At 42.1% G+C, this 25,305-nt stretch overlaps 1 protein-coding gene across 3 annotated transcripts in view; it reads left to right on the top strand.

The window, feature by feature from the left end:
- Positions 1-25,305, top strand: part of Fanci (FA complementation group I) — a 55,507-nt gene that overhangs the window by 14,611 nt on the left and 15,591 nt on the right. For all 3 annotated transcript variants that reach the window (XR_009585592.1, XM_021647040.2, XM_060367397.1), the window contains 13 exons: positions 1,391-1,432; positions 2,428-2,551; positions 3,559-3,644; positions 5,249-5,375; positions 8,151-8,243; positions 9,170-9,306; positions 11,527-11,707; positions 14,219-14,306; positions 16,673-16,800; positions 17,380-17,450; positions 18,695-18,809; positions 19,726-19,848; positions 23,153-23,221. Coding sequence is in view for 2 of the 3 variants with exons in the window: in XM_021647040.2 (XP_021502715.1) it covers positions 1,391-1,432; positions 2,428-2,551; positions 3,559-3,644; positions 5,249-5,375; positions 8,151-8,243; positions 9,170-9,306; positions 11,527-11,707; positions 14,219-14,306; positions 16,673-16,800; positions 17,380-17,450; positions 18,695-18,809; positions 19,726-19,848; positions 23,153-23,221 (1,384 nt within the window). In the remaining variant the exon portion in view is untranslated. The remainder of the gene's footprint in view (positions 1-1,390; positions 1,433-2,427; positions 2,552-3,558; positions 3,645-5,248; positions 5,376-8,150; positions 8,244-9,169; positions 9,307-11,526; positions 11,708-14,218; positions 14,307-16,672; positions 16,801-17,379; positions 17,451-18,694; positions 18,810-19,725; positions 19,849-23,152; positions 23,222-25,305) is intronic.

Genomic DNA, 25,305 nt, shown 5'->3' on the forward strand with positions numbered 1-25,305 from the left:
CCCCCTCTGCGGGCATACGTGTGTGTGTGTGTGTGTGTGTGTGTGTGTGTGTGTGTGTGTGTGTGAAAGTGCGAATCTTGCCCCCAATTCTGGACAACATCTGTGCTTTCCCAGACACTGGGCTTTCTCACTCCCTAAAGCTCCCCAGCAAGACCCATCATGTCACTGCCTGCTGACTGCCATGCTTACCCTGAGAGGCATGGCTTTTTCTCTTCCTCCTCTGTATCTTCCCTCCTCCAGGCAGTTATCAAGACTTAGCTTGCCTCTTCTGTTTTCTTCCTCTTAATGCTAATCAGATTGTCCTAGAGTTTAAAAAGAAAAAGTAATAATAACAGTATGCTCTCATAGCACCATTTGGTTTGCAGTAAGTGTGGGAAAGAGAATATTTAGTACACTTAACACGGAATGTGTTTCCAGTTTATTTGACTCGGTTCTAACACAGCTGCACAGTACTCTGTGGTTTGGAGAGGTGAGCATTAAGGCAGAGGAGCTATCTAGTTTATTTGTGTTTTCCTTTTCTTTGTTTTTAAAACACTATAATTGTTTTATTTTTTGAGACTAGGTCTCATTGTGTAGCTCAGGATAGCTTCAGCTTTGTGGCATCTTTCCTGTCTCAGCCTCCCAAGTGCTGGGATTACAGGTGTGCACTGACAGGCCTACCTAATTCTTATTTCTTAAAGACAGGCTCTCAGTGTATAGCTCTCAGGCTCAGAATCGTGCCAGCTTAGCCTCTGGAGAGCTGGTAGTATAGGTCTCTGTCGGCAGTCCTGGTTCAGATATTTTCTCTATTTAAAATAAAAAATGTTTGCAGTAATGAGTTAATATACCCAAGTGATGTTTTGTAAGTATGTATGTGAACTGTGTTTCAAGAATTAAATTGGGTGGTTTGTGAATGTGTGCTTCTTTTTAAAGCTGTACCTTCTATACTCTGTAAAATGTATGTAAAGTGTGTAAAATGTATATAAAGTGTGTTTGCGCCCATGATTTTACCAGTACTAGGTATTATCAGAGTGGTTTGTTTGTTTTTTTGGTGCTAGGGTGTAAACCTCATTACCTGTCTTGATTTTCTAGTCTGAATGAAAGTCTAATTATTGGTCCTATTTATTCATGTTTGTGTTTCTTAAAAAGGTAGGGTCTCACTACCCTCAAAGCTACTGTGTAGGGAGGGGTTCCTTGAGCTTCAGGACTTCATACTGCTTCTGAAGTGCCAAGACCCCAGTGCCACCATGCCAGCTAGTGTTTTAAATTGTATTTGTTTTGTCTTGCTTCCCCATATTGAACATCACACTTGAAATGGCCCCCTTTTTTCTTCTTTATCAGTTTTATAAAATTATATGTAAAGGAGTTAAAAATGAAATAAATGCACACATTTCCTCTTTGTCTTTAACAGATGGGCCCAACGATACGTGATCCAACTCACTTCTATGTTCAAGTAAGCACTGTTTGTTTGTCTTTGCATCAAGCTTTGTCAACATGCCTACAAGAAATTGAAACACAGCAAGCTCAAATTCTACTTTTTATGAGTAATAGCAATGGAACCTCTGTTTCCAGTAATGGAATTCCCTCTCCTCCCTCTGTTTTGGCTCAGTTTATTAAGTATATAACTGACTTTCTTTTCAAGATGACTTGCTTAGATAAATTTATTGGCTGCCTTAAAGCATTATCCGTAAGAGAAAACTGAAAGAGGGCAGCTATAGTCTAATATCTACTTTATTCTTTAATTCCAAGTGTTACGTAAAGACTCGTTTTATTATTTCTTTATGTGTGCATGTGTGAGTGATTGCCTGCAGAGGCCAAAAGTGGGTGTCAGATCCCCTGGAGCTAGAGTTACAGGGGGTTTTAAGCTGCTCATTGTGTGTGTTGAGAAGCAAACTTCAGAGCCCTGGAAGATCAGCAAGTGTTATTCATTTGTCTGTGTGTGTGTTGTGTGTGTGCATATATGTATATATCTTTGAACTGTGCAGGTACATGTGTACACACGTGGGTGTGTGTGGAGGCCAGAGGTTGGTGTGAGAGACTATGTCTCAATACATAAATCTCTTACATATTCAGCACGTAAGTATATAATACATGATGCATACATAATGTATACATATTGAATATATGTAATATATATAAGATGTAAAACTTCTGTATTGAGACACAGTCTCTCACTTGAACATGTAACTTGCAGTTCTGCTATTCTAGCAAGCCAGCATCTGCAGAGATCCTGTCTTGGCTGAAATTATAGGTGCTGGGTCCTGGGGATCCAAGCCCTGGTCATCACTCTTGCACAGTAAATGTTTTGCCTACTGAGATTTCTCCCTAGTCCCTAAATTTGATTTCCTAAAAAATGTTTGATAGACTTTGACTACTGTAAAGCCCTGAATTTAGTCTGTGAAAACAAAGCAGTTAGGCCCTGGCTAGACTTGAGTCTCTGCTTCACAGGGATGTCCGTCTAACGACAGAAGAGATGGATCTTGTGGTGGCAAAAGTGTTGATGATGTTCTCAAAGTTGAATCTCCAAGAAATACCACCTTTGGTCTATCAGCTTCTGGTGCTCTCGTCCAAGGTACAAATAGAACAGTTGTTTCTTCTTAATCCTTGTGGCTTATACAACTATATCAGTTCAGCCTTTTCACATTGTTGGTTTCCATGCTAAGGCATATGTGTTTTTATTTCATTGGTGGTAATTGATCGAGCTTTTCAGCCGAGGAGAAAATACTGTTTCTTTGTGAAAGTAAAAGAAATGAAGACCTCAGAAAGGGTGTATACTAAGACCACAGAGAGGTTGACATTAAGGTATTTGTTGTGTGACACTGTTCCCAGAGAACAGTGTGAGCAAATGTCTACCCAAACCAGATAGGGAACCAACAACAGATCCAAGTAAAGAAGCCACAAAGTCCACCTTGGTAAGCTAATATGATTTATTGGGCTCGTTCTTAGGAGTGTGGGTAAGAGTTAATTTGCAGGAGCAGAAATGGCTCAAAGAATACATTATCCAAAGCCCACCCTAGCTCGCAAAAACTGGAGCCCCGGAGTGACCTGCACACACACATGGAGAGGCAGGTCAGCAGGTGGGAGAGCGTCTCTTCTGGCAGCTCAGCTGGTCTGAGAGTCTTCTCAGTATCTCAGCTGGTCCCTGCTTCTTCCAGGCCGCTCAGCTGGGCCGACAGTGTCTCTCAGAAGTCCTTGCTGCATATATGGGCTTGCAGAGGATGGGTCCTAGTGCATCTCTTCAGTTTCAGGGACTTTGCCCATCCTTACTACCCTAGCTTAAGGAGCTTCCCTGCAGGAAGGAATGTTGCTAGATCTGGGAGGAAATCACCACACAACAGTGTTTCAAATTAGGGTTCGGCACCTGAGGCACCTAGCTGCTTCCATTACTACCAGGCTGTTTCCCCGGTGTTGTAAAGTATTTCAAACTCTGTTGCAACTTGAAAGTGTTTCGTACATTATCACTGTGCCGCCAGGCGGTAACTTATTAATTCAAATCTGTACTAGATAATCCCTGGTTATTTTACCTTCAATTAGGTGGCCGTTCTTGTATTGTAATAATAATAATTAATTTATTCCTAGGGAAGCAGAAGGAGTGTTCTGGATGGAATAATAGCCTTCTTCCGTGAGCTAGATAAGCAGCAGAGCAAGGAACAGAGCAGCGATGAGTGAGTAATGCAGCGTTCTCTGCAGTGCATCCTCAGCTCACCTTCCCACTGTGTGCTCCAGTCACTGGTGCGGTTGTCAGCTTTGCTGTCACTCCTCCCTCCCTTCCCCTCAGTCCTTCCCTAGTCCTCCCCTACTGCTCTGTCACGACGGCAGGAGACCAGTGCAGTCCCTTACACTCTTACACCCTTCTGGGAAAGTACCACTAACTGTCTTGTAGATGCAGGTTTAACGTCTATTTATTACAAGAGACCTAACAGACAACTAAGTGTCTGCTTGGGACCACACTGATGAACCAGTCAGACCAGACTCCTGCTGTTATCAGAGCTTAGATTTTGATGAGAAGAGAATCTTAGAGTTCACAGTGTATGAAGATAAGTCAAAAGGATGATGTGTCAGCGACTCTAGATGGGGCCGGGGAAAACCATCTCTGGGAAGGTTCTGTTTTACCCGGAGCCTGACTGATAAGAGCCAGCGTATGTCCATGAGGCGAGCATTTTCAGGTAGGGACTAGTACAAAGGGAGAGCTCAGTGTGGCAGGTCTGAGAAAAAGCGTTTTCTTTTTAATACACGTGCGCAGAGTGCCTGTTCTGTGCCAGGTGCATCTGCGGTGACACTTGCATGCCTTTTGTACTTAGGGAAACCAAGAAACAAATTAAGGTGTCGTCCTTTGTTTTCTAGACAGAAAATAACAGCAGTTTGAATCCAAGTAGCCTGGCTAAGGGGTTCATGCTGTCGAGCCTAGTGCAGTCAACGGCTTCCAGTCTATCATAACCTTTGTTACTTGGCTCGCACAGTTGATGAGAAGGTGGTTCCCTGTGTTGACTTAGGAAGAGTTGAGAGCAGGCTTCAGAGAGGGCAAGAAGCTCAGTTCTGACCATATTAGACCTGAAATGCATGTGAGCAACATATGGAATGCTGAGCAGGTGGGAGTTGTAGGGGAACGTCTGACCCCAAAATCTAAATTGATACTTACTTAAAAATTATTGAAATGTGAGGAGACGTACACATGTAAATGGGAAGGGGCTAAAGCCACAGGACAGTATGGAATCATCTAGGGAAGATACGAAGAAGAAACTGACAGCTCTGAGACGTTGCATTTAACAGTTCAGCTATGGGAGAGAGGGTGAGGCTAGCAAGTGGGAGAAAACTGAGATCAATGGCAGTGTCCTGGAGGACAAGGAAGTTGCACGAGGAACAAGGTGTCAGGCGTGGGTTTCTAATCACTGCATGTTGGGAACTGAGGCAGATAGTTCATTCATTCAAATTCAAGGCCAGTGTAGGCTGCATAGCCAGGAGGGACGTTACTGGTTCTGGCCATGTGGAGATCATCTGTGGCCCTTACAAGAATAGTGAGTCACTGGACGGAATAGGGTAAGGAGAGGACTGAGCCTGATTGAACTGGGTTGGAGCTAGGCAGAGTATGTAAGGTAAGGAAATGGAGATAGTAACTCTAGACAGTTCTTCCTGTGAGTTTTGCCTTGAGAAGCAGGGTAGGCTTGCCACTTCTGCTTCCAGGGCTCTGCAGCTTCAGCTGGCTGCTTGTTTGTCCCAGCACCTCTTCCTTCTGCAGCCCTAACCTGGACCGTGCTATTGAATCTTCTAGGTTGTCGGAGCTCGTGACTGCCACAGCAGATGAACTCCATCATGTGGAAGGCACCGTTATTCTGCACATCGTGTTTGCCATCAAATTGGACTGCGAATTGGGCAGAGAACTTCTGAAACACTTGAAGGTAGCACCTGCTCTGAGTTGCTTTCAGGGAAAAAAGTTCCTATCTCTTTTGCCTGCTCTCAGGACCCTCTTCCTCCTAAGGGTTGCCTCATCCAGACTTGATATGAAGGTTTTTGGTTTTGGTTTTGGTTTTTGGTTTTTCAAGACCTCTTGAAGGCCTCTTCAAGGCCTCCTCTTATTGTAACTTTTTATGCAGTGTTTGGTTGATATCTTTTCTGAAGGGAAATGGGAACAGTTGATATAGGGGAGAAGGAAGGTGGGAGTGGGACTTGGAGGAGTGGAGGAGGGGAAACTGGTCAGGACGTACTGTATGAGAAGAATAAATAAAAAATAAGCAAAATTTTCTATACGGTAGCTTTCAAATAACTTTGAGAACGAAAAATCTTTGAAGTTGAAGTTCATCTATTTTTATAAAGAAATATAGTTACTAGAAATATATTATGTATAAAGCGTGTATATTACAAAGCCTATATATGTCTCTATGCTTTCAGGTCTTTATGAGTTAGGGTGTTTGTAATGAAGTCTCTTTTGAGACAGTTAGTGACCAGAAGCACAAATACAGGGCATCTATGGTTCTAGGAGATCGTTTGTCTTTGAAAGTAGAAGATATATGCTGCTGGAACCCGTAAGCCAACAAGCTCCAGTTAAAAACCTTTCTCATGCTGCTCAGAGCTGCATATTCTGGTGCCTTGGGCTTCCTTACTCTTTCTCTAAAGCATCCCTCTCCGCCGTGTCTTTTGGTTGTCTTCCATTTGTCAGACACCTGTGCCATTGCTTTTTTTTTTCTTTTTCTTTTTTGTTTTTCTTCTTCCCATTCTCCAATTCTAGGAAGCTGATGAAAATTACAGCTTGCCTGCGCTGGCACTTTTGCTTTTTTAAATTTTAGTAAAATTGCCTTTGAACTTTAGCAGTTAATTAATTTTGAAATAAAAATCTTCAGCTTGGCATGGTGGTACACGCCTATAACTCAAGCACTCAGGGAGGCAGAGGCAGGCGGATTGCTGTGAGTTCGAGGCCAGCCTGGTCTATAGAGCAAGTCCAGGACAGCCAAGGCTACTCAGAGAAACCCTGTCTCGAAAAGCCAAAAATAAAATAAAATACAAATGTTCTTTAGGGACCAGTCAGATCACTCAATGGGTAAAAAGAGCCTTGACTACCTGAGTTCAATCCCTGGGACCAAGATGGTAGAAGGAAAAAGCTGATTCTGGAAAGTTGTGCTGTGACCTGCAGGCATATAATATCACAGATCCCTTTGGTGATGAGGAATCATTTAATTAATATAGTGACTGCTAGCTTTCTTCACTTACAAAGATACATATTCTCCTTTGTAATTAAAACAAACAAAAACCAGTGTATAAGCTGGAGAAATACCTCAGTGGTTAAGAACATAAAGTTCTATTCCCAGGACCCACGTTGGGCAACTCAGTCACCTGTAACTCCAGTCTAGGAAGTCAGATGCCCTCTTCTGGTCTCTGCAGCCACCTAATTCAAGTGTACAAAGTTTTACACATACACAATTTAACAAATCTTTAAAAAAATATGTCCTAATTTATGAACATGTGAAAATGCTTTAGTCTAATAACCATATAATAATTGTTTTTCCATATGTTAATGATTCTTTGCCTAATCAATAATTAAGCTAGGAATTGCCAAGTGGTAGAATTAGGAGATTTTTTTTTTTTTTTACATTTTGAGGGCTAGGTCTTGCTATGTAGCCCTAGCTGGCCTGGTACTTGTTCTGTGTCCCTGGTTTGTCTCAAACATGGGGCAATTTTCCCTCAGCCAACTGTAGGAAATGTCTATTGTGTCCTTTCTTCTACTAATGTAGCTTTTTAATTGTTTTTTTCTCACTATTCACTAGCAGTCATTATCTATTTTGAGCTCAAAGTTACCGAAGTTTGGCTGTTTGGCTTCCTCGTGTTGAGCTATGTGTCCTTTCCATGTGGTGACATCCATCTTTGAGCATTTTACGGCACAGGATATTTAAGGTTTCCTTTGTGCTTTCCTTTGCATGAGAACACCAGCCACTTCCCCAGGAAGCCCTGAGTCCATTGTATAGGAAAGACGGCAGGGCAGTGACTGTAACTTAGGTTTTAAAGCTGTGCCTGTCAGTTTATTGTTCACTTTTTATGTATTCAAAGTAATCATTTTGTTGCTAATTTCAAAGAACTAGTTTATACCTTTTTTTCTTTTTCTTTTTTAAGATGCTGGTATTATGTAGCTCAGGTCGTCCTTGAACTCATTCTGTAGCCAATGTTGTCCTCAAACTCCTAATCCTTCTGCTTCAACTTGCTCAGTGGTAGAATTACAGGAATGCAAACCATACCAGGTTTTGTGTGAGATGCATTTGTACCTGAGTTTGTGACTGACTACCAAAGAAATTATGATATTATACGTTCTCATCTTTTACGTCTTGGCTGACATTGGCCACCACTGTCTGTCTTCTGTTGTTTTCGGTCTGATGGTGGTGAAATGACACCTCTTTGAGCTTTTACTTTGCATTTTGTTAATTAGTAATGAGTGTTTATTTTTTTTCTCATTTTTATTCTAATATTTTTGGTTAAGTATCTTCAAATCTTTTGCCTGGTTTTAAAGTCAATTTTATTACATAAGTTGTGCTTTTTTGTATTTTATCTAAAAGTCTATTCCCAATCATATTTTCTCTATATTCTAAATGCTTTATAGTTTTACCCCTTCCATTGAAGCTTCAGATCTATCAAAGAACTTTTTTTAAGCAGGCTTTATTGTAGCATAATGACTGTTTGGTTTATTCCAGGCCGGACAGCAAGGGGATTCCAGTAAATGCTTTTGTCCTTTCAGCATTGCTCTTCTTCTCTCTCTAACAAGGATACAGAGATTTGAGGAACAGGTATGTTTTTTAACGATACTTTGATCCTTTTCCAGTTGACAGGAAAGCATACAAAAACCTATTGTTGTTATGCCTCTCCTATTCTGCCTGGTCTGTGCCTGCTGGAAAACTTCAGACTCCTGGCATATGGCTCCATTTCCTGAGGAGAAAGCCAGATGGTAGCGTGAAGTAAGAGAATTGTGTTACATGCTCAACTGGCAAGAGAGCCAGTGTAGTTGGCTATTTAGCAGCATCCTCGAGGTAGCATTCTAAGAACTATCCCTGAGCACCAATGATGAATGAACAAAGGCCTTGCCCTCTTTTCTTCATGGGTTCCAGGATTGTGAGTAATGTTTTTGTCTTCATCTTGCTTTTTTGTTTTGTGGTTTAGAACAGGGATATACACGCTGGAGAGCAGGCAGTAGAATGCTGAGATACGCACCTGCCTCTGTTGACCTATTAAACAAGTTGAGGCAAGGGAGTAGATGAGATGGCCCAGCAGCTGAAAATACTTGATACCAAGCCTGAGGACATTAGTTCAGATCCTAGGAACCGCCTGATAGAAGGAGAGAGCCAACTTCTGAAATCGTTCTCTGACCTTGACATGCGCAGGCGCCCCTCCAGCTGCACAATGATGATAAATAAATGTTTCAGAAAAGCTTTAAGTTTGAGATAGGGTCTAGGTTGCCTGAGTTGGCCTCAAACTTGTAACTGAGCGTCTGAGATTACAGGCGTGCCCCAGCAGCCCCAGCATGCGGAATGCTTATATGGCTGTTTAGACCTTTTCCCATGAAGAAAGGCCTGTCTCTAACTCTCCTCAGTTCCCATTGAAGCTCACAGCTTTCGGATCATCCGAATCTCCTTAAACAGTTGCTGAAGGGCTGTGTGTGATCTCAGATCAGAAACTATAATTTTGGCTCATTTTCTTATTTCTCCAATTATATTAGGTGTTTGATCTTTTAAAGACTTCAGTTGTAAAAAGTTTTAAGGATCTTCAGCTCCTCCAAGGCTCAAAATTTCTTCAGACTCTCGTACCTCAGAGAACTTGTGTTTCAACCATGATCTTAGAAGTGGTAAAGAATAGGTGAGTTGGTAAGCCATATTCCAAAAGTGTTTGAGGGGTCTGGGTTAGAAGAGGCAGGGGGGACCCATGCTTCGGGCCATTCAAAGAATGACAGCTACAGCTAATGACTGTGTAAAATTAAAGTTTCACTCCTTCAGATGGGTAAAAGAAAATGTTTCTATGCTGAAGGGAAGAAAACCCATCGTGGGGCCTAATTTCCTAGGCACTGTATAACAAGAATATAAAACATTGTCTTTGTTCTTTCCTTGATACTGTAGCTCTAATAGCCTATGTCTCTACTGATGCCTTGTTATGAGTGAAAATACTACATTAGTCTGGAGGTGGTGGTGCATGCCTTTAACAAAGTTGATGACTATGCCTTTAATCCCAGAACTCTGGAGGCAGAAGCAGGTGGATCTCTGTGATTTGAGGCCAGTCCGGTCTACAGAGTAAGTCCAGGACAGCCAGGGCCACACAGAGAAATCCTGTCTTAAAAAAAAACAAAAAACAAAACAAAACAAAAAAAGGCAGAATATTTTTACTTTGATCATTGAAGTCTTGGACTGGGAAGTCAGAAGTGAATTATTTATTGACTTAACAATCTTAGATCTATTTAAAACTGTAAGGAAATGACCATCATGGGTTTTTTTTTGTTTGTTTGTTTTTTAATTTTGGCATAAAGATTAGTTGTTGTGACAATATTATGTCATACTTTTGTCTATGGGTTAGATATAAGGTTTTACATTTTAAGGCATAATTTAAGGTTGGTCTTTTTCGTATGGTGGAATTCTGATTTGATTCTGATGTGAACTCAGCACATCATACAATTTAGAGAGATTGAGTCCTCGTTTCGGAGTGTTCTTAACTCAAATCTGTCTTCGTATGCACTGATATTTGACAGAATTCAAACCCGCTAAACAGGTTCTGCAATGCCTGTCTGTTCTGTGTCTGGATATAGTTTGTTTGCTGGGACTGTTCGAGACAGAGGCTCGCTATGTAGCCCTGCCTGGCCTTGAGTTTCTGGCAATTCTGCCTCCACCACACCCTGCTGTATATCTAGTTTCCTTTTCCCCAAAGTGTCTCTCTGGTATTCTCCCGGGTGAATCCCTCCATGTTAGGCCAAAGACTCAGGCAGTACACAATCAGGAAATGAGCGTTCTACCCATCTGGAAGTCCCTACCAGGCATGGGCCCTACATACATCTTCATCGATAAGCTAGAATATGATCTAGGGGAGTAGGCTCTTGCCACCAGGTAGCGCCAGACCTCAGCAGGGAAAGATGCGGATGGCATCATTATAATCTCCCTAAATAATTTGCTATACATGGTTTCTCCAGTTGAGTTAGTTAACCTTAAAATAACATACACATTATATGACTGAATTTTGAGTACCCCAACTTGTCGTATTTTGGTAGTATTTTATTTTATTTAGACTTCTATCTGCCTATTAGTGTAGAAAAAGGCACTAGATAGAGGCATTTCTGCTCTAACATAATATATTCCTTAAACACCCTTTGTTCTAGAGAGCTGTGCTCTCAGAGCAGTAGACCCCACGGGGATAATAAGATGGGACAAAGTTAAAATGTATTCAGCTTTGCACTCTGAGCACTGTGATGGTTTATGTTCTTCACCTAAAGTTCTGTAGTAGATCCTGGACCTTACCTTGGTCAGCAAGCTTAAGTATCTTAGAAACGGAATTTCAAAACTGCTGAATTTGAAGAAGGAGCAACATGTGTAAACATTGGCAGAGCCATGTAATAAGTGCTTCAGGCACACTGATTAATGCTCCTGACCTAAGCCTGGAGGGAGCAAATGAGGTTCTCAATTTATATGCTCAGAGTCCTAGATCACGCTTCTTGCCATGCCGATCATGGCATGCCTTTACCAGCTGGCAAAAGCCACGCTCCGCATGAGACAGTTAACACGTGTGGACAAACTATAGCCCAACTAAAATCCCACACTTGGGATTAAAGCAAAAGCATATTTACATAACATAACTGAGTTTACAAAGAAACCAAAACGTCCGTTAGGTCTACACTTCTAGCCTATAATTTCTGGATTCTTCTGAGTAAGTATTCTGCCCATGGAAGCCTCTGCCCTACAGTTCCATGACTGCATGAAGAATTCTGTCAAATATCAGTGCCTGCGAAGACAGATTTGAGTTAAGAAATGAGCAAATGGCATTGAGTATGAGGGTGGATATTTACTAAGAATCTCTTAATTACACTTCGTTTTCTTGCAGTGTTCATAGCTGGGATCATGTAACTCAAGGTCTGATAGAACTTGGTTTCATCCTAATGGATTCATATGGGCCAAAGAAGATTCTTGACGGAAAAGCTGTTGAACTTGGCTCCAGTCTTTCTAAAATGACAAACCAGCATGCATGTAAGCTGGGAGCTAATATCTTGTTGGAAACCTTTAAGGTAAGTGTATTGGCTACTTTTATGTCAACTTGACACAAGCTAGAGTCATCAGAGAATGGGGTTGAAGGGAGCCTCAGTTGAGAAAATGCCTTCAAAAGCTTAGGCTGTAGGCAAGCCTGTAAGGCACTTTCTTGTTAGTGATTGATGAAGGAGGTCCCCGCGCACTGTGGATGGTGCCATCACTGGGCTGGTGGTCCTGGGTTCTATAAGAAAGCAGGCTGAGCAAGCCATAAAGCACAAGCCAGTAAGCAGCACCCCTCCATGGCCTCTGCATTAGATCCTGCCTCCAGGTTTCTGCTCTGTTGAGTTTGTTCTTGTCCTGACTTTTTTGCTGATGAACTGTGATGTGGAGGCATAAGCAGAATAAACCCCTTTCTCCCAAGGCTGCTTTGGTCTTGGTGTTTTCTCACAGCGGTACTAACTAACCCTAACTAAGGAAGAGTCTCATCTGACTACCATCTCAAAACTGTACCTCAGTAATATAACTAGAGCAAGACGTTGCCTGGGTATTTGGCAGATAAGGAAGTTTGACGGTTGGCAGAGCGTATGTGACAGCTTGGCATGGTTGGAAATATTACAGATCCAGGTTGATGAACACACTCCCATTTTTCTTTCTGTTTATTTGTACTGGGAGAGGGAAACGTGTATCCCATGAATGTGAAAACACCTCCCCTTGTGTGCATGTGTGTGCAGAGACCAGATCAGAGCATTGGGTGTCTTCCTCTTTGGTTCTCTACTTTATTGCCTTAGACATAGCTTTCACTAAAGCAGAACCTTAAGTTTAAGTGGAAGGTAGCTTTCTCTCCCTCTAGCACACTGTCAGCTTTTTCCCTTTGACAAGGACCTGGAGAAACCCAGTTTTAAAAAGGAGTTATTTGGGCTCCTAATTTCAGATGTTTTAGCCTGTGCTGGACTGGCTCGATGCCTTTGGGCCTAGACAGATCAGAATATCCTTCATGGCAGCAGGAGCAGGACAGGGGAGGCCACTCTCCTGATAGTGGCTGGAAAGCGGAGAGACAGCTACACACAGACACAGAACATACAAGAGTAGAAGGGACAAATGGAAGAGAGAGAGACAGGTAACCAGGTCAAGCCTACAAGCGTGAACAAACTGGCTTGTCCCTTCCTTTTCTCTTTTTTCATCTGGCCCATGGCCTCCTGCTTATTTCTGTCCACGTTCAGGGCGGTCTAGCTTTCCTCAAGTGTTGTCTCATGTGCCAGCAGTGCCAGAAGGCTTCCATACTAATCTAACAGAATCAGATTGATACCTACACCTTTAATCCCAGCGCTCAGGGAGGCAGAGGCAGGCGGATCTCTGTGAGCCCTTTGCAAGTTCAAGGCTAGCCTGGTCTACATAGTGAGGTCCAGGGCAGCCAGAGCTACATGGAGAAACCCTGTCTCAAAACAAAACGAAACAACCAAAATCAAGTTGACAATCAAGAAGAGCCATCATGGTCCTGGAGAGATGTCTCAGTACGTAAGAGCACTGGCACTTGCAGAAGACCTGGCTTCTGTTTCCAGCATCCCATGGTGGCTGCAGCCCTCTATAATTCCAGTTCCAGGGTGTCAAGTGCCCTCTTCCGGCCTCCTTGGGAACCAGGCACACACGGCGCACATACATACACATGGCAGCAAAACACTGATATGTGTAAAAATAAATGAATCTTTTTAAAGAGAAATTTGGCTAACATATGATAAGTTTTGTTTTTAAAATGTATATATATATATATATATATATATATGCATTTTAAAACGATCCATTTAATTTCAGAGGTGTTGGCTGTATCAGAATATCTGTAGAGCATATGGTTGTTATTAAATCACTAACTGTTTTGAACCTAAAATAATGGAATGTCAGGTTAATCAAATTTAAGTAAAGAGTTCTGATAAAATACAAGTTAAATTTCAGAAGTTTTAGCCAGGCATGATGGTGCACACCTTTAATCCCAGCGCTCAGGGAGGCAGAGGCAGGCGGATCTCTGTGAATTCAAGGACAACCAGGGCTACACAGAAAAACCCTGTCTCAAAAAATTGTTTTTCAGAAGTGTTTTTGAATACGCCTGCTCTGCATCTTGGAGCTGAGAAGACATCGGATAAAATCATGCTTCTAAAACTTTCCGTGGGCTTTGAAATTTTATGTTTTAGGAGCAGAGTTACAGACTCTGTCAGATATGTGGCTGTTGACTGCACCGGACACCTAAAGTAGGAGTAGTCCTTCATGTCTGACCTCAGAGCTCATGAGAACTGTATGATGCTTAGGTTAATACAATAAATATTTCCATACCTAACAAATCATTTGGGTGCAGAATGAGGAGAAAGCTATGATTCTGTTTTCTGGATGATTTGTATTACATCCCGATTTGTCTGAAAAGTTGAGTTTTATACATATCCAAATTATTGTTCTGCCTAAGATGCATTGATGCTTTAGCAAGATGAAATTCACCTAAAGCATACTTTGTTGATTCTGTTTTGTTTTGTTTTGTTTTGTTTTGTTTTGTTTTGTTTTTTTAGATCCACGAGATGGTCAGACAAGAAATTCTGGAGCAAGTCCTCAATAGAGTTGTTACTCGGACATCCTCTCCCATCAATCATTTCTTAGGTACTGAACTTCAAGAAGATAAGAGTTCTTAAGAATATTTCCTTTTAGATGTCATAATGATTGAGTCGGGTGGGGACCATCTATGGGGTACAAGAGATGGCTCAGTGGTTAAATCACTTGCCATGTTTGACTGGAGTTTGAGTCCAGGTCCTCAGAACCCACATAAATGCCAGGTGGGCAGGGTGGCCTATTTGTAATTTCAGCCCCAAGAAGCGGAGACAGGGAATCCCCAGAGCAGACTGGCTGCCATAAGGAGCCACATTGATGGGCTTGGGTTTGACTGGGAGACCTTGCATTGATGAATCAGGTGGAAGGGGATGGAGGATGACTCCCAGTTCCAACCCCAAGCTCCACGTACACGCGCGCACACACACACACATGCAGCACATGCATATACACTCATGCACACACAGGAGAAATGGGAAAAAGAAAATAACAAAACTTAATAGTAATATAATAGAGTATAATGTGTTGTTTTGATTATGATGTCAGTAAGATACATGAATGCACTTAATGTTTGTGGTGTCGGTAAGTAAGGAAACTTTTAACGAATGAGTTAAAAGTTGTCCCACTTCTCCTTGAGGCCTGTTGTTGTGTCACTCAGTGACAGACGCTGGCCTTAAATGCCTGTGCTCTGGGCTGGTGCTGTCCTTCTCCATTCCTGACTTCTAATTGGCTGTTTTTATTAGGTATCTCCTAATGTCTAAATCCATTGCCTTTTTCTTACCCACCAAGTGCTGTGCCAGCCCTCCAACCCCATTTCAGTCTTTTCTTTTGGTCAAGACAGGGTTTCTCTGTCTTGAAACCCTCGACAGCCTTGGCTGTCCTGGAATTCACTCTGTGGACCAGGCTGGCCCCAAATTTAGAGATCCACCTGCCTCTGCCTCCCGTGCTAGGATTAAAGGCACATGCCACCACTGCCTGGCTCAAAGTCATCTTTTAATTTTAATTCTTTTTTTTTTTTAGACAGGGTTTCTCTGTTTTTTGTTGTTTTGTGGATTTTGTTTGTTTTTGGTTTTTGTTGTTGTTGTTGTTTGTTTTTGGCCTCCTTCCTGTCCTAGAACTCTGTAGATCAGGCTGGCCTCAAACTCAGAGATGTCTGCCTCTGCTTCCCGAGTGCTGGGATTAAAGGCATGCACTACCACACGGGATTAATTCTTTATTTTTATTTTTTTTAAAGCTATCATCTTGTTACTAGTTTCTAACTTGTGACCAGAGGACATACTTTGTATGATGTTAATTCTCAGAAAGTCTTTTTAAGTCACAACTTCCTACATGGTTTCTGGGTTGACTTTTTTCTCCCTGTGGCAATCCCCCTTCTGCACCCCTGCATCTTTCCACCAGATTAGTATTCTCAAAACATTAGTAACTCTGTCACTCTGAAGTAAGTATGTTCTTTTCTAAGTTATCAGTCTTGCCAGATGTGGTAATGATGCAATTTCAGTGCTTTGGAGGCTGAGGCAGAAGGATTGCAAGTTTGAACCCAGCCTGACCTCGCCTTTTTATCCTGACATTTCAAGTGCCTGACGCTTCAGTCCTAACCTACCTTTCCCCACACTGATTTACTATCCTGGATCCTTTGCTCCCATCCACTGACCTCCCATCACCCTCCGATTCTGTGTCGTTCTTATCGTTCTTAGACTTTGTGCACAGTCAGCCATTCTAGGTTTCTGTGCACCTAAATAGTACTAATCCTTCAGTACTGCAAGTAATTCTTTCCCTTGATCTTCTAAAATGCTCACAACCTCTTGTGCATTTCCTGTTTAAATTCTGTCTTTACTATTTGTTAGGTAATACATGCTTTACTTGATATTCTGTTATTTGTCTCTTTTGAGATATTTGTGCTTGTGTTCTGGCTAAATTACTAAATCTTTTTTTTTAATTTTTATTTTTTTAATATTAGTTACAATTTATTAACTTTGTATCCCAGCTGTATCCCGCTCCCTCATTCCCTTCTAATCCCAACCTCCCTCCCTCATCTTCTCCCAACTAAAATTCTTGAAAGAAGAATATGCTTTATGTATTCCTGATAGGGCCGTATGTTTGCCAAAAACAAAACTCTATACATGTTTATTGACTTACTTTTGTCTAGAGATATGAAGAAATGTGATACTCTTGCTATCAATGTAATGAGTTGTTTTCTTTTAGACATTTTAATTTTGTTATTTTATATTATCTAAATATGATAATGATACAAAAAAAGAAAAAATATCCTGGTAACACTGGGGAAAATTACGTGTGACCAGTAGAAATTTATACTTTAAAAAAGAAAGCAAATGACATTTCTTCCTTTGTATAGATTTTAGATGTTAATTAATTAATTTTATAGCTAATGTGGGGCGACTAATTGTAGGTTCTGTTTTCAGACTTGCTTTCAGATATCATCACGTATGCACCTTTGGTTCTTCAGAGCTGCTCCAAAGTCACAGAGACTTTTGACTATTTGTCCTTCCTGCCCCTGCAGACTGTGCAGGGGCTGCTCAAGGCAGTGCAGGTGAGTCAGCTGATGCGCCAGCTAGCTTCCCAAGCCCGAGGCTTTAACTGTCTAGTCGGGAAGGCCTGGTGCACCTTTTATAAAAACGGATGTTAGAGCTCCTGTTTTCCTAATGCCGTTTCGTATTGAAAGGCTAAGTGCACGGAGACAGACCGCTTCCCAAAGTCATCCTCTTTATAGCTGTTTTCCGTCAGCTCATTTTTGGGTTAGTCAAGTACCTGAAGGTGTCTTAGAAAATTAGTGAGCACAGTGGGTTCGTGAAGGCACTTAAACTACTTTTTGTTTGTTTGAGTTTTGAGATAGGATCTCACTCTCTAGCCTAGGCTAGCCTGGAACCCATTGGGTAGTCAAACCTGGCCTCAAATTGGTGCAGTCCTACTGTCCTCGTCTCCTGAGCAGCTGGGATCATGGGCCTGTATTACCATGCCTGACAGTAACAACTTTGAAGTCACTGTGTTTATGACTAAGTGTCATCAGCATCAACTATATATATAAAACAGACCCAGGGCACACAGGATACGAATGGTCATTCATAGAAAGGAGCTAAGCTAATGTGACATGACCTGCTCTCTTCATCAGCCCCTTCTCAAAGTCAGCATGTCCATGAGAGATTCCTTGATCCTCGTCTTGCGGAAAGCTATGTTTGCCAGGTATGCTGCATTCCTTGAGACCACAGGGGGCCATACCTCCTAGCGTAAGTTATCTCTGCTACCTCATACTTGCCCCTGCTGACTGAAGTCACGCCCTAATTCAGCACAGCTCTTTCAGCAGGTGAGGTGTTATTCCAGGGGGTTTATGTGCTTTCCAGTTAGTCTTCAGGCAACCTCATGAGGTGCAAATTATTGCAATTCTCATTTTGCATACATAAGGACAATTAGGCTTAGACATGATAAGTAACTAAAGTTCAGACAGCATGTGGCAGTGGGAATAGTCTATCATCAGTAGAGGTGATCTTCAGGATCCTGCTCTCCCTCCCCTAAGGTAACTCTCATTGAAAGGCTTGAAAACATCATGAACTGCCCACCATGCCAAGGGGAAAGGAGGCAGGACGAGGATACTCAAGTTTCTTGCTTTAGCAGGCAGCAGCATTAAGTCAGTGGTGGGCCCAGTGAATTATTGAGGGGCATGTGTTCTCCTTGGAGCTCATCAGGGCTCCTGTCCCCTCATCCTTTATTGTCTAGGGTATTCTATATGCTGGAAATGATTAACACTGCCTCCTAAGAACGTAGTGCCGGGATGTGTGGAAGGCATTTGATACTTTGAGGGTAGGATACCACTTACCAAGGTAGCCGTGTTGTTAACACACTCCTACCTGTCCAGGGCAACGATAGCAAGTAGTTGTCACCTCTGTTCTAGAACTGACAATTTATTACTCCTCAAGGCAAAGGCTGCCTGCTAGACAGGATGACATGCTGTACCATTTGCAACATGCATTGATCCCTGAGCCGCAGCCAGCAGCTGTCATTTTTCTGGATGGAAGGTTTACATGGCATCAAGTACTGTGCTCCTGTATAAACAGAGAACGCTGTGGAAGAATACACCCATTCAGACACAGTTAATCTCAGCAATTTCCTTTGCTGTTCTTATGTGGATTCAGGTTCCAGCCTAGTTGGTAGGATTCTTCTGATTACCATGGAGCCTTACAAGCAGAGAAAAAAAAAGTGCAGCCAGTCATGAGGTTAAACAGATAATGGAAACAGTCCGCTGCATTCCCCTGCTGTTAATTGCTCCGAACACCTGGTGCCCTATTTTGATCGTGAATTCAGTTAGGCCTGGCTTCTGCCCCATTACCCCCCACACAGTCTTCGTGCTTCCTCTGTGTGTAGCTAAGCTAGATTTGTTTTGTTTTTCATTGCATATTCCGGCGCTGCTAACTTCTCTGTTCCCGAGCCAGCCAACTGGATGCCCGGAAGTCTGCAGTTGCTGGGTTTTTGCTGCTCTTAAAGAACTTTAAAGTCTTGGGCAGCCTGTCATCCTCCCAGTGCAGTCAGTCTATTGGTGTCACTCAGGTAAGGCTCACTCCGTGACCATCTGCTGACAAATAAGGCGGAAGCCAGCTTTTTCATTCCTTCATGTTCTCACACAGCTCAGGCTGGCCCTGAACTTACAGTAATCCTCACGCCTCTGGCTCCCAAGTGCTGGAACTGCACGTGTGAGTGCTCTCTTCATCCAGTACTTATTAGGAGCTGGTGTGCTCTGTGTTAGAATGCTGTCTAATGTGGTAGACAGCAGCCGTCATGTAGCTGCTGAACTAGACACTTGATTGACATGTGACTAGTCCAAATTGAGTTGCACTGTATATATAAAATCCATACTTATTTTCAAGATTTAGAGTGAAACAATATGTATATATATATTTCAATCATTTTCTATTGAATTACATGCATGTTGACATTTTTGTTATGTTGAGTTAAATAAAATATTAACACCTGTTTCATTTTGCTTTTTTAGTACAGCTATATAAATTTACTTTTTAAATATTTTATTTTTATGTCATAGTGTTTTGCCTGCCTGCTTGTGTGTGCACAGCTAAGCAAGACTATGAACCTCTAAAGCTCTTTGGTGTTTGTGGATGTAAAGAGCTCAGCTTTTTTTTTTTTTTTTAATAATGGAAATCTTAGGTTTTTAACAAAATCATGTATATGGTGACTACTGGATTGTCATGGCCTGGGTAGTCAGTTGCCTCCTGAGTTGCTGGCACAGTTCAAGTAAACCTTAAGGAGCAGAGGAAAGCTAACCCTGTCGGGATGCTTTAAGGCAGAAGGAGTGACATGGGATGTGTGGTGACGGTGGCCACATCTGCATCCGCCGCGTGGTTTCAGCTCAGGGAAAGCCAGGCCTGGCGTGGCCCCCGACGAGCAGCGCATCCTCCTTCTCGGAAGCCCCGGCAGAAGGCTAGATGTGAGCTGCCACCCTCCCTTTCAGGTGCACGTGGACGTTCACAGCCGTTACAATTCTGTCGCCAACGAGACTTTCTGCCTTGAGATCATAGACAGCTTGAAGAGGTGCTTAGGGCAGCAAGCCGACATCCGGCTCATGCTTTATGAGGTAAGTCAGGAAAGTGGAAGAAATGTGCGGACCCCCTCCAGAGAATAATCCTCCTTATGTCAACTTTTTCTCTAGGTTCGGAAGTACGGTAGATGTGTTTTTATACAGTTAGAGTCAGTAGGTAATAGTGAGTCCAGAAGTTAAGTTGTGAAATTGCAAATAATTGATATACTTTAACCATTTTATTTTAATTTTAAATATTCAGATATACTGTTAATTTACCGGTCTGGATTTAACACCAAATTTGTCATTTGTGAATTCTGTTTCTCATATACAGCATACCTTTATTTTATTGCCTCAGATTTCACTTTTTTTTTTTTTTTATGTACCTAAACTGGCATAAAAACTTCCAAGAGCTGGGTATGGTGGCATATGCCTTCAATCCCAGTACTAGTGAGCAGAGTTTCTTGGTCCTTTTCTATCACATGCTAACACCATGACCGAGACAGCTTCTAGAAAGAAGTGTTTAATTGGGGCTTACAGCTCCAGGGGGACAGGAGTTCATCGCCATCATGGCGGGGAGCAGGGCAGCAGTCAGGCATGACACTGGAGCAGCAGTTGGCCCCTCACATCATACTCCACAAACAGGAGCAGAGAGTGCTTTGAGAAGCCTTAAAGCCCACCTCTAGACACATTCTAGTCCTTCCCAACAGTTCTACCATCTGGGACCAAGTATTCAAACATGAGCTTATGGGGGTCATTCTCGTTGAAACCATAACAGAGGCAGGTGGCTCTATGAGCTCCAGGCCAGCCAGACTGTGGGGTGGGGGAACAAAAGGCAAGAAACATTTAGGATGATTGAGTGTAGACACCACTGAGAAGGTTCTGGGTTTAGCTTTCCCCTTTACAGTGGTCTTACCAAAGATTCGTCAGACATTAAAGAGTTGCCTTCCTTAAATCTCCAATATTTCCAATACACTTAGCTTAGTAGGAAGACAGCTCTTCGTCTGTCCGTCTCTACCTCCCTCCCTTCTTTCCTCCCTCTCTCCCTCCTTTCTCTTATACTTGTTTTTTAGGTGCAGCTCAGATTCAGGCACATAATGGCAGAATAGTTAGCAAAAAGCAAGAAACAAACACATGGCTCAGCCAGGACAAACAGTAGCCAGTGATTGGTAGAGTCACTGCTATTTCTGGCATTTGAGGTATTCGGGATGTCCTGTGTTTCAGTGTAGATGTTTCATGGAAGGAATGGAGAGTATCTGGTACTCTTAACAAGGAGGGTAGGTCCTCACAATTATTTCAGAAAATAGGTTGGTTTTTTTCCCCTCCCCCAACAGGAACTCATATAGCCCAGTCTAGCCTCAAACTCTCTGTGCAGCTGATGACGTTGAATTCTTGAAGTACCTGCCTCCACCTTCCAAGTGCTAGGATTACAAGGGTGTGCTGTCACACCTGGCACTCATTCGACACCCTAGAACAATACTGAGCAATACAAGTCAGTAGACGCTGGAGTTTTCAGGTTTATTGTTGAAAATGGGGAGAATTTTCAAAAATTGTCTCAGGCTAGGGAGGTGGCTGCGAGAGTAAAGGCCTGTTGCTGGATGTGCAGACAGGAGGAATCGGGGCGGGCTGGCCAGTCCACGTTCCCTGAGCAACTCTGTCTCAAACACTGAGGTAGAGAGTGAGCGAGGAAGACGCCCGTACTGACCTTCGTCCTACATGTATACAGTGGCACACACACATTTGTTTAGTAGCATTGCCAACCCTTCTGTTCATATATACATATTCATGTAAAATGTATATAAGTTTGTCATCTAACTTTATGCTGTAATCATTTTCTCATCTCAGTAAATTTTCTCTGGCAACATAATTTTTAAAGCCCAATGAAATTTTGGATACATTGTGTAGTAATTTATCTGTACAGTTCTTAGTATGCCTTTGCAAACACTGATTCTCTCTCTCTCTCTCTCTCTCTCTCTCTCATTGTTTCTGCTGCTCTTGATAGTAGTCTTAATCTTGGTCTTACATTTCAGATGAAGCCAGGATCTATTTTCTGCTACTAGTGAGCCATACATCTAGCCCCTAAATTTTTTAAGATTTATTTTTATTATTTTTAATTGTGTGTGTGTGTCTATCTGTCTGTGTGCCGGTTTGTGCATGTGAGTGCAGCTGCCTGTGAAGGCCGAGAGTGTTGGATCCCCTTTGGAGCTGGAGTCACAGGTAGCTGTGAGCCCCCGATGTTGGTACTGGGGATGGAACTTCGGTCCTCTGCAAGAGTAGCAAGTGCTCTTACTCACTAAGCTGTTCACTGGAGGGAGCTAGGCATGATGACCACATCTATAACCCCAGCACAGGGGAGACCAAGGTAGTAGGCCATAAAACTTCAAGGCAGCCAGGCCTACATAGGCTTTGGCACAAATGCATGTGTGCACACACAGACACCTCCTTGCTCAACATTCCTTTACGATAAAATCTTTTAGAAACTCCCAGCAAATAGTTTCAGGAAGGAACTTCTTCGTTCTTAGAAAAGGCATCTATGAAGTTGAAAATGGCGACAGAATGAATGTTTTCCCTTGTAATGAGGAGTGAAGGTATTTGTTCTCAGTGCTTTATTCGTCATCATAGTTAAGATGCTATCTGATACAACAGAGCAAGAAAAAGAACCAAAGGCATACAGATTTAAAAGGGGAAACTAAAGCTGTCCTGGTTTGCACAGTATTAACATAGTTAATACTGTTTGCATGGTGTTAACCAAATAATCTGTTGAAAGTGGTTTAGTAAGATAGATATGAATATGAGCTGTGATGAGATCAATAACAATGCTAAGGTTTATATAGCCTAGCACTGAGTAGCTAGAAACTGAAATAAAGTCTTTTTTTTTTTATTTTTTTTTTATTTTTTGAAATAAAGTCTTTAAAGCAAGTTGAAAGGAAACGCTTAAACCTCCAAATATTATGAGAGATGTTAAAGAATAAACAAAAGAAAGCTATGACATGCTTAAGGTTGCTCAATATTGGGGGTATTTTAAGTATCAAATCTATAGATGCAGTACAGTTCTAATGGAAGCTCAGAATGCTGTTTTAATGCATATATGGAAAGTTATGAAAATTTAAGGGTCGGGAGAGTTGGCAGTTAAGCGCACTTAGCTCTTCCAGAGGACTGGCGTTCCCAGCCCTATTTTAGGTGGCTCATAACTGCCTATTATTTCAGGCTCAGGGAACCCAGTGCCCTCTTCTAGCCTCCACAGGCTTCCACACCTGTGTGGCACAACCTCCACCCTTCATTTCCACCCCACACACAAGCAGCACGTTTGAAAGGAGCTGAGACTCGGGTAAGAAGGAATGAACTCATCTGTTGCTTCTAGGGCTTCTACGATGTTCTTCGACGGAACTCCCAGCTGGCCAACTCAATCATGCAGACTCTCTTCTCACAGGTAAAATACGTTTCTGTGGATCATATAGGGAAATCAGACGAGGTATTGAGACGTGCTTGATGCTTTCTAGACTTTTGTAAATATGAAACAGCTCACAGCTCGAATGCTAGTACATTGTAGATAGGCCACTCGCTGCTGTGCTGGTCGGGGTTGTTTTGTTTGAACCGTCACTTACCAGCTGCCGTATTCTCCTCGTCTAACTCTGCCGAGTTCTCAGTCTTCTCCTTAAGTCAGAAGGACCGTTTGTGGAAGCATCTCACTTTGTTTTAATATATTTATAATCTTTTGAAACATGGTCTCTTATAGTCCAGACTGCACTCAAAGGCATTATGTAGTCAAAGCCGCCTTGAGTTTCTGATTTTAACTCTATTTCCCAAGTGCTGGAGTTTTCAGTTTCAAAAAAAAATTTTTTTTGTTTGGTTGGCTCTTTCGAGGTAGGGTCTCTCTCTCTCTCTCTCTCTCTCTCTCTCTCTCTCTCTCTCTCTCTCTCTATATATATATATATATATATATATATATATATATATATATATATCCCTGGCTATCCTGGAACTCACAGACATCCTTCTGTCTCTGCCTTTCAAGTGCTGGGATTAAAGGTGTATGCCAGCATACCCAACTCAAAATGTTTTAAATTAATGAACTATATCAGAGGACCATCAAGGAGAGGAGTTCAGATGGAGACATCAGATAAATAAATTCTGAACATTCATCACATCTTTTTTAACCTGTAATAATTTTAAGCTATATAATGTTTATTTTCCACTTGGAGGGCTCAGGTAGGGCCCCAGGTCATCATTTTCCTGCAAATAGGTCTGAACTGATACAGCCTCATCCCCCGTTATTTCATGGTGATTCTGAAAAAGAGCCATTTGAAATTAAGGTCTTAGATGTGTAGAATTATTGGACGGTCTTTGCTATCTGAAAAACTTCTCACTGGGTCTTGGCATGATCCTCTGTAAATTTTGTATCCTGATAGCTAAGTTATATCTTTCAAGCATCTTCACACTGTAAACAAGAATTAAAAACTGTGTAAAGGCAGAGAGCAATGCTTCCCACCACAGGCTAATATATGGACCAATAAAATTCTCCAGACTTCAGAAGTGAAAAGGACGGAAGTAAATAATAGCCAACAATTCTTTTAAGGCTCTGTTGTATGCCAAGTAGGGTTTGAACTTACTTATGTGTATTGTGATAGTTAATCTTTATATAGCTTTAATTTTACTAGAAGACTCATTTTTCAAGTGAGGGCCCAAGATTTGGATAGCTGTCAAAGTCAGTCATAAGTGAGAGTACTGTTTTAGACTTAGGAAGGCTGACTCAGAAGTCTACACTCTTTTGTTTTGTTTGTTTTTTGACAGGGTTTCTCTGTGTAGCCTTGGCTGTCCTGGACTCACTTTGTAGACTGAGCTGGCCTTGTACTCAGAGATCCACCTGCTTCTGCCTGCCGAAGTGCTGGGATCATAGGCATGTGTCACCATGCCTGGCTTGTTTGTACTCTTGTTAAGGATCCTTTTTTTTGATGACAGCTTTTTATATGTGCATAATATATTTTGATCACACCCACACATACACCCAGTTCCCCTGGTCAACCTCCTCAGGCCCCCCTTCTACCTCCATGTCTTCTCCTTTTCTCCTCTTTGTAACCCCCCAAGTCCATTGACGCCAATTTGCAGCCTGTTTTCTTCATTAGACTTTCCTGCAAATCCTGATTGCCCTGGCAAGTTTAGGGGCTTCTATGCAGGGAGTAAAAGTAGAATGAGAAAGTTACCTTGACCGGTGCTGTGCTGCCGCACCGTGAATGGATGCAGGTGGGCCAAGCAATATAAATTTGTTACGTCATTCTCTGGGCAGTTAGGAAATGTGTCTTAGAAGGCGAAGGTGTCGTCAACTTGAACAATGGAAAACTCAAGAAGCTTCTGGGATAGCTCACTCAGGATGATCTTTTCCAAATTCCACCATTCACCTGCAGATTTCATGATTTCCTATTCAAAGTTCAAATTTCATGATTTTTTATTGCCGAGTAATAACCAGAAGCAGAAAGATGCACACGGTATATACTCACTCATATAGACATATAATAG

The sequence above is a fragment of the Meriones unguiculatus genome, chromosome 14 (genome assembly GCF_030254825.1).
Source record: "Meriones unguiculatus strain TT.TT164.6M chromosome 14, Bangor_MerUng_6.1, whole genome shotgun sequence".
NCBI classification, from domain to species: Eukaryota; Metazoa; Chordata; class Mammalia; order Rodentia; family Muridae; genus Meriones; species Meriones unguiculatus.